At 30.5% G+C, this 10,273-nt stretch overlaps 1 protein-coding gene across 1 annotated transcript; it reads right to left on the bottom strand.

The window, feature by feature from the left end:
* Positions 1 to 622: 622 nt before the first annotated feature.
* LOC107640355 (uncharacterized) lies at positions 623 to 3,157 on the bottom strand. The gene is made up of 4 exons (XM_016343881.1): positions 3,151 to 3,157; positions 1,867 to 2,567; positions 1,159 to 1,811; positions 623 to 653 (listed from the first exon to the last, which is right to left on the bottom strand). Exons 1-4 carry the CDS (start codon positions 3,155 to 3,157, stop codon positions 623 to 625), a joined length of 1,392 nt encoding a protein of 463 aa, XP_016199367.1.
* Positions 3,158 to 10,273: the final 7,116 nt, after the last annotated feature.

Genomic DNA, 10,273 nt, shown 5'->3' with positions numbered 1-10,273 from the left:
AAACATAATTTCTTAACGATATTTATTTTTTAAATTCACTATGTATGCAATTATATTCTCTTTTTTTTTTGACAAAATTTTACTCATGATGGTAATTCTTCTAATGGTGTAAATGCAGAAAATTATATTTTTATTTTTTTGATATAATCGATATATTATTAATAATGAATAGTAATTAACCCCTCATATTTTTAATCAAAGTATTTTGACGATAGTTTCTATTTATAGATATTAACAAGTGTAATAACCCGTGCCATGCACGTGATAAGATTGAAATTATAATTTTAAGCTGTTGTGTTAAAATTAATTTCAATTAGAATAATTTAATTAATAAAAAAATAACTTGTATGCATTGTTTTTCTTTTCTTAATATAGTGTTAATTGTATTAACTATAAAATAGTTATTAACCGATATTAGTAATCTACTTTTTTCAATAAATCAGAGATATGTACTCAATATGACCATAAGTAATCTAGTAATACTTAAATCCACCAAAAAGGTTTTATATGTTGGTTTAGCATGAAGTAAGAACATATCAAAATCAGTTCAAAATGAAGAACAAATTCATAGAGAATTCTAATGCAAAAAGCTCTGCAATAAACAATAAAAATTTAAACCTACTTAATAAGAATTCAACGCTATCCTTTGATACCTGCAAAATATATACATGAAACAACACTGTATCAATGTTAGTGTATAAAATTATATGATTAACGTAATTATAAAATTGTTTATGAGGAGAATGAAATAATACGGATTTTTATGATAATTTTAATATTCTCAATCTATTAATGTACAATAAGAATGCATTATCCATTAGCTCCTAGAATTTCTAAATTTTTTTGATTGATAGTAATAAATTTTAATAAATAAATAAATTTAAGTAAGACATTTTGTTATTACCTTTTCATTATAGGCTCTCAAAAACTTTTCTATATACCACATTCATCGTGCAGTTATCTTCTAAGTGTCCGTGATCTTGCAATAGTACTCGCAAACCATCTTTACTCATTACCCTTGATAACGCAACATACAATTGACCATGGGTGAAAACTGACCTTGGAAGGTAAATTCCAACTTTAGATAGAGTTTGTCCCTGGGACTTATTTATTGTCATTGCAAATGACATAATAATTAGGAATTGTCTTCTTTAAAACCTGACCGGTAATGTTTCATTATTTGAAATTAAATTCAGTCTTACGATAAGAACAATACTTCCAGCTTTGTTATCGGTTAAAGTCTTGCATTCTATCACATGATTTCCCATTCTTCTAACTTGCATTCTCGTTCCATTGCACAAACCATTAGTTTGGTCTATATTCCACAACAACATAACAGGAGCGCCAACCTTTACAACCAACTTGTGTGGTGGTAGACCTGAACAATTTATTCCATTTAGAATCTCCGGCGAGAAAGCATCTAACTCAAATTTCATATTTCCCTCCTCAGCACACACAGAGTCTAAACTTAAGTAGACTCTTTCTTGTCCAGGTAACCCTGCAATCATCTTGTTGTTGACATTAGTGACACAATCCAGAGTTGGTGCAAGAATTGCTCTATCCTTGAAATAATTTTCAACAGATAGATTGGATAACATATATGGATATACAAAATCAATGTAGTCATCCAAAGCTGTCTCAGAGTTCTTAACCAAAATGTCAGATGGTATATGAACGATCGATTCACCATCTGTTGTATCACTAGCCAAACCATCAGCAATTTTGAGTAGCCATTCTGCAAAATTTATGAGTTCTTGTATGTTGTTGTTTTCACCTAGTAACAATCTTATGTTTTTTGTAAGTTTCAAAACCTTACAGTTATGCCACAAATATAAAGAATTAATAGAAGACTGAATTATATCTTGCCTTGAGCCTCTTGGGAATCACAGGTAAAATTTGTCTAAAATCTCCTTCGAGAACAAATTTACCTCCAAATGGCAAATGAGCATTATATGAATCTGAGCACCTTAAGATGTCTCTGAGGCATTTGTCTAAATCTTCGTAACAATACTTACTTATCATTGGAGCTTCATCCCATATGATTAATTTGGCCTTGGATATTAACCTTGCAAGAGGACTTTCCTGTTTAATGCCACACAAAGAATCTTCATTTATGGTCAAAGAAATTTTAAACCTTGAATGTGCAGTTCTTCCTTTAGGCAACAGAAGTGCAGCAATCCCACTCGAAGCAAAATTTAAAACTATACCTCCTTTAGACCTAATTGAGCATGATATAGTTGACCATAAGAATTTTTTTCCATAACCACCTTGACCGTATAAGAAGAAAAGTCCACCCATATTACTGCTAACAACACCAATTATTTGATCGTATGCAAATTTCTGCTCATCAGTTAGCTTTTCTAAATACATACCTAGTTCACTCATAAGAGCATTAACATCAAAGTTCAACTCTTCCATTATAATTCTGTCTTCTAAGCTGGGCACCAACTTTTCTGAAGGATATGGCATTGCACAATATTCTTTCAATGACTTGCCATTTGACTGGAGCAAATCTTCAATTTTTGCAAGTGCAATATCTTTTATTTGGATTTCTGACATCATCAAATCTGTATTTTTTCAATTTAAAATAACATAATTATTTGAAAAATTATTAAATTAGTCTCTGGCAAAAAAAGTTTGAAATGCATTGTTGAATGATAAATAACACTCCTTATTTTTTGTTCAAAAAATGCTTCATTAGTAACATGTCCTTTTAAAAATTATTATTGTGATTAACATGGATATCAAAATCATTATAACATAAAAAAAGTACACAAACAACCGATGCAAATGCAAGTATTGGAAGTATGTGGATTTAATTACGGTTTCTTAAATGAAGTAGATATGGTTTACGGCAATGAATCAAAATATGTATTAAGAGGAGGAAGTAAAGCAAGTACGAAACTAATATATATATAATCCAATTTTTGAGTAATATTTTGTTATATTTCCTAAATATTATCAGAGAAAGATAAAAAGTTAAAGTGAACACCAATAAACAATTTTGCCATATGTATGATAATTTTACTCCCAAAAAAGGCATTTTGTTAAAGAAAATCACTCTTAAAATTCCTTATCCAATGTTTTTGTTATAATTATAGGCTAAATTGAATTCTACCATGGGAAAAAATTATAATAGACTATAGTTACCTTCCATTTACAGTAATCTTCTTCATTCATATAGTACGTCATTAGAGAGAAAATTCCAAGTCTTTTTCCAAACAAAATCTGGTCTACTCATGTTATTTGATGTTAATAAAACAACAAAAAATCTCCTTAAAAAGTTGCAGAGTGCCATGTTCCTACTTCAGAGATTGTATCAATGAATTCTCTGTCATTCTGCAACAGTCCTAGAACATAGCATGCATCTTTGAAGGAGTCATAAACGACACCATCACGGAGATCAACCACAATGTAATGGCCACTTTTTCCTGCTTTTGACCATGATATAAGTTCTCCTTTTCCGGTCAAGAGTCCAATAACATCTAATTAAAAAAAAAATTAAAAGCATGAAATTAAAGACAAATAAATGAACAACACAATAATAATAATAATAATAATAATAATAATAATAATAATAATAATAATAATAATAATAATAATAATAATAATAATAATTAACTACGTACCAAAAAGTTAGCTTTTTCATTTGTTTGTCTCAATATATCAGTATGATCGAGAAAATTGAAATGATTGTCAGGAATGTTACGATCATCGATCGTATTTACTATACGTGACTCCTTCTTAAAGGTTATTTTACACACATGTGCAGTCGGAAGATAAATTCCTCGTGATTCCTCAATCAGAAAATTTGAGAAGACATAAACCTTCCCCTCGATCAGATCATTCTCAAACATCTTTGCCAAATAATTCTTGATTGAACAATGAATTTTATCACATCCTAAAACAAATTAAAAATGAAGATTATTAGCACTTATAACTCTATTAAATTGCACTGTCGTTGATTCGTCTAAGGGTTTACTTATCAAATAAATTTAAAATATGAACAAAAATATCTATAAATTGGACCTCGCATCACTTGAAGAAATAATGAAGGAAAATCAACCTACCTTATCATCCATGAGAACCATTTCTAGGTAAGCTGTCTTACTCTTGTCAAATTTGGATGGGACTTTCCATAACCTTATAATCCTTGCCTTTATTTTCCAAACTTTTTCATTACATAATCTACCATAGGTAATACTGTTGATAGAATCATAGCTTGTAGCAATTAGGTATGATGAAAAATAATAAAGAGAAAAAGAACTATGAATGAGGTACGAATTTTCTAGATGATAAATAATTGTAACAATTGACTATTACGACTTATATATATACACACACTAATTGCACACAGTACGGATTTTTAATGGAGATATTTGCTAAAATTAGAAAAAAGTATATAAACAGAGATACTTATTAAGTATATATGTTGTCCACATTAATTATATGCCAAAATTTTTAGGAGAGAGATAAAAGAGGAGATATATAAATATGTATAATATAGTTACTATATATGAAGCAGGTTTAAATTGCTATAATTATATAGACTTACTATAATTATATCAAATTTAATTATGACTGTAAATAAATAAAATAGATAACAATCAATACTATTTTTTTCTTTTTATATTCAAAATTTACTATAAATATAAAAAATAAAATCACTAATGATAAAAAATTTGAGTGAAAAATAAAACTCCATAATTAAAATTCAATTTGTTAACTAAGTCATCTTATATCTATATATTATTATTATTATTATTATTATTATTATTATTATTATTATTATTATTATTATTATTATATACTAATTAAAATTGTGAATATATACTGATAAAATTATTACATGTTAATGAAAATTAGAATTATATCAATTATATCAATTATATTAATTCGGAATTATTATTATTATTATTATTGAATAATGACGATAATTCACGTGGTAATAACTTTTACCTATAAAACATCTAAAATTAAATAATATTCAAGTATAATTAGGTGACAATTATAATTCAAATTATTGCATATGAAGTCACGTGAATTACTGTTATAATTGATATAATTGCTATATACTCTCAATGTAACACCCTAACTTTTAGCACATTATGATCGTACCAAAAGTGAAGCGTTATTGACCTGTTCTCTATATTTACTATTTAATACTGAGCCTTTAGTTCGACTTCGTGTTTCAATTTTTAAGAAAAAGCCGAAAAATTTTGTATTTTTTTTATTAATTAAACCCAATCATCAAAGAACACTAAGTAATAACAATCACAAAATTATTAATAATAATAAATATTATACAAAAGGAATTCAGATACAATTCAGATACAACTCCTGTCCCTCTGTATAAAATAAAATCTTAACTAACAAAGGCGAGGAAATTCTAGAAAAGTGACTCAACACATAAACTTAACTCAAATAAGGCTAATAATCGCCCGCAGCTTCAAACTGAGTCATCAAACCTATGTCACTGAAAGGGTGGAAGATTTTGGGGTGAGAACAAATCACGCGTTCTCAGCAGGGAATGGAAATGCCGTAAGAGTAATGAAATAAAATGCAAATAATTAACTTTACTCAATAAAACTATTTTTCTATCAAACCTTTTGAAAATACTTTTTACTATTACTTTATATAATTAATTACCTTCTTCAAGTTCCCAAACTTAAGACAAATCTCAATCACAACCTCAGTTCTCAGTCACCTCAATACACAAACTAATATCACAGAAAACAGATAAACACTCAAACAAATAGTAATAATACAAACCGCACAATCACAGAGAGGCAAGAGAAACAAACACAATCAAGTGCAAATGTGCAAACAATGATGATGCATGTCTAGTCCTATCGCAGGTAATGAGCTCATTTGTCGGTTTCGACCCGCACCCGACGCAATCTGACTCTCAAGTCAGATAAGGCATTACAGCGGCATAACCTCTGCAAGGTTTCAACCTCTTGCAGGCGCTGATTCTCCAGCTGAAGTATGCCGAACATGACCTCTGCAAGTACTTGCAGGCGCTGATTCTCCAGTTGCAGCATGTGCCACTTTCTCCTGGAAGTCATTCCACACATACGGGCATCCCCGCACAATCATTCACACATAAAGCCCACGACTTAACATTCTCACATCAGCACCCTAACTAATTACTTTCTATCACCCTCTCGTGACCTTTTATTCATTTCATAATCACACGTTCCGTGTTCTCTTTCCTCTTTTCTTCTTTCTCTTAAAAAACCGAACTCAAAAATAACTTGAAAAAAAATCTATTCTAAAAAACAACTGAATGTAAAACATTATACTTTCTTAATAAATCAAGTTGAAAATAAGACTTTCTGTAATAAATCGAAAATCAAATAGTTTTCAGTAATTAAAACGTTTTCTTTGAAACTAAGCCACTTTCTATTTTAATAAAATTCAGACCTTTCAAATATTATGTTATTGAGTGAAACCAATAATTATTAATAAATCAAATTAATAATTTCTCAAAATAAGCTTATAAATCATATTTTAAAAATGAAATCACTTTTCATATGTTTTTACAAAAATTGGACAGCATCTCCCTTTAAAATTGGACTTCACCACCCTTTTCGGGTTCCAACCGAACTATTCTCAACCTTTTTTTTTCAAGTGTTTCCAATAACTCAAACTAATTTCAATATCATAAATCATTTTCAAATTTCAATTCAATACCAACAAATCAAACCAAAATCAATCTCACCAGTTAATCACTCACAATAACAAAACCAGTCATAGTCACAGCCAAAACCCAAACTCAATTCAACAATTACTCATACAACAGGTTTTCAATAATCAACTCAGCATATTCAAATTAATAAATAACCCCAGATTAATCACCAACAATCTCAATTTTATCAATTTTCATCAGTTAATCAAACGAGACATTTATGAATTATTTGCAGTTACTCACTAAACTTCAATGGCATTCATAAATTAAAACAGTTAATTTGAAATAAATTCCCTATCTCTGTACAAAATCAAAGTCAATAAAAAGTTCGAAAATTTTTTTTGACCGAACTGCTGAAGAAGGAAATGTCAGAAATCGACTGTATCTCTTAGAACTCCAATTGGCCGAACTCATGGGGTAAGGGAACTACGTCATTGTCAACTTCCACCGATCAAAAGTGGCGCCAATGTGTAGAGGAGGAGGATACGAACACTTTTACCAGATTATATTTTTTTATTGAAGTTACGGATTGCAAAAAATCGAAATCGGAAGCTCAGATGTTTCATGGTTTCTCAATCTCTCTCCCTTACGGCTTTTCCCTTTTTCTTTTCTCTTAAGTTCAATTCGGTAAAGCATGAATGAAAGAAATGGAAGTGATTAAAGCTAATGAGAATGGATGGAAATTTGTGGTAGCTAAGGCATTTAGGTGTCATTAATATATATATATATATATATATATATATATATATATATATATATATATATATATATATATATATATATATATATTACAAACAAGCCACGTTTTTTTTTCTAAAGATAATACTTTTATTGCAATTAAATGATTCAATTACAATACCCACACAAACAGAGATAAGCATATACAATAATAAAAATTTGGGAAACTCCCAGAAACAATAATACCAAGCTAAAGCAGTAGGGATTAAAACAAAAAGGACAAGCTATTCTCTCCTCTTTAGTTTCAGTTGCTATGCCTCCCAAGTCATCCAAATTCTTCTGCAAATATCAGAGCTCGGGACAGAATTTTCACAACCTCAACTCTGCAATTTTCAAAAATGAGAGCGTTCCTAGACAACCAAATCTGCCATAGAAGGTAACTTACTTGACTGACTTTTTCTTTTGAGTCTCTTCTTCTTCTCACTGCTTCCATCAACTGACACTACCACTCCCATGGTTCTATAGTCGGATCTCTGGGAATCACACTTATTACTGGTGATTGATTCCAGACTTGCACAACTCCCGGACAGAAAATCAGAGCATGGCGGTGCGTTTCTGGCAGTGAAGAACATCGCGGGCGTAAATTGGGGATCTGAGGTATCCTCTTATGAAGATTTGTCTTCACTGCTAGCCCTTCGTGAGCAAATTTCCATAGAAATGCCTTGATTTTTGGTTGGCATCGAACCTCCCAGATGCTCCTCCATAGTTGTCTACTTTGAAATCTGACATGAAGATCTTCCATAGGCTTATGAAAAAATTTGTAAGCTACTTTATATCCCGTTCTAACATTGTATTGACCTGAATCATGCTTTATCCACCTGACTGAATCTTCACCTTCTTCAATGTCTATTTGGCAGATTTGTTGTGCTATGTTGGGACTGAACTTACTATGAATGAGCTATGTATTCCAACCCCTTATCTCATTGAATAGTTGTCTTAGCCAGATCAGATTTCCATCACTGCAGTCTTCTTCCTGTACTCGAAAGGGAGGTAAGTTACCAAACCATGGTTCTTCTTTGAATTTTACTATACCTTGTGTCGTGACTTTCTATTTGGTACCCTGTTCCAGTACTTTTCTGCCTTCCAATAAGCTCTGCCAAGCCCAAGATGGTCTCAGGCCTGGTTTTGCTCCTAAAAAAGAGGTCAGTCTAAAATATTTGCTTTTGAAGACTTTATAAAACAGAGAATTTGGTTTAGTCATTAGTCTTCATCCCTGTTTTGCCAGCATCGCCAGATTAAACACTTTGAGATCTTTAAACCCCAAACCGCCTTCCTCTTTAATTCTGCTCATTGTATCCCAGCTGATCCATTGGAGTTTTTTTTTCATTCTATTTTTGACCCACCAGAATTGCATAATCATTTTGTGAATATCATCTAATAGTGATTCGGGCAGTTTGAAACAACTTAGAGTATAGATAGGTATAGCACACCCCACAGCTTTGATTAAGATTTCTCTTCCACTTGCTGACAATAGTTGACGCTTCCAACCTTGTAGCTTCTTCGACACCTTATCCTTTACATAAGCAAATGTCTGACTTTTAGATATGTTAACAATAGATGGGAGACCCAAATATTTGTCTTGTGCACCAATATTAGGGACTCTAAGAAAAGTAGCGATTTCTTCCTTAATAGCATGAGGTGTATTCTTACTAAAAAATACTGTAGACTTACTGAAATTGATAATCTGAACGCTTAGGGAGCCATACTATTGAATAACATTAATCAAATTAGCGCAATTATGTGGAGTTGCTTTACAGAATAGTAAAGAGTCATCAGCGAATAAAAGGTGGTTGATGGATGGACATCTACTATTCAACCGAAGCCCCTGAAATAGGTTATCCTGTTCTCCTTTATGGAGCAGAAATGATAGACCTTCTGCGCATAATAGAAAAAGGTAGGGTGAGAGGGGATCTCCTTGCCGGAGCCCTCTACTTGGTTTAAAGAAACCAATAGGAGAATTTTTCACAATAACAGAATAAGAAATAGTAGTGACACATTTCTTTACCCATTCTATCCACCTCTGACAAAAACCAAGTTTTTTCATTACGAACCACACAACTCCATTCCACTCGATCATAGCAAACAAGCCACGTTTACTTCTTCTTTTTGTACACTTTGAACCTTGACCAAGTGAATGAGATAATTGAAAGAATATATAATGACATTCGATGATTAAAATAAATATTGGCTAGGTGTCAAGGTTAATAAATAAAAGAAAGCATGTGTTATTATTATATATATACATATGCATAGTAAATCAAGTTCTATTTCCTTTCTTTGGTTCCTTTGAAGGCTACGTTATTAGGTACCTTCTAATAATAATAATAATAATAATAATAATAATAATAATAATAATAATAATAATAATAATAATAATAAATTTAATTTTTGTATATTAAAATAATTTTTTACAAATATTTTAAACTAATAAAATAAATCATAATTAGATTAAACTTCAATAATTATAAAATTTTGTTTAATTATTTTTGTTAAAAATAATTTTTTTAAAAAAAAATAAAATCTTAATGTGATATAATCACTCATAAATAATTAATTATTTAATTTTCAAAAATCTGGAATGTTATATCCCACCCACCTTACAAAATTTTCGCCCTCAAAAATTGATAAAAGATGGAAAAGATTCTTATCAACTCCACTTTCAAAAACATCGAGGAAAAGAAATGGAAAGATTTGGCACATTCAGTTTTTCAAATGTGAAAGAAATCATATCTTGTGAAGATGACAGAAAAGGTGTAGTGTACTGCGGAGATTTAGAAAGGGGCTTAAGATTAGATTCTAACAAGAATGCACAAAACAATGATAGGTGAATAGCGATAAGGGTGA

Source organism: Arachis ipaensis, chromosome B5 (assembly GCF_059453495.1).
Source record: "Arachis ipaensis isolate K30076 ecotype BB chromosome B5, ASM5945349v1, whole genome shotgun sequence".
NCBI classification, from domain to species: Eukaryota; Viridiplantae; Streptophyta; class Magnoliopsida; order Fabales; family Fabaceae; genus Arachis; species Arachis ipaensis.
This window is presented reverse-complemented; position numbering and strand designations above follow the sequence as displayed.

Excerpts from the sequence above, each read along its gene's own strand:
- LOC107640355 (XM_016343881.1), bottom strand. Across the intron at positions 1,812-1,866 it reads TGATTCCCAAGAGGCTCAAG|GTTTTGAAACTTACAAAAAA; the intron begins GCAAGATATAAT and ends CATAACTGTAAG. Across the intron at positions 654-1,158 it reads AATGAAACATTACCGGTCAG|GTATCAAAGGATAGCGTTGA; the intron begins GTTTTAAAGAAG and ends TATATTTTGCAG.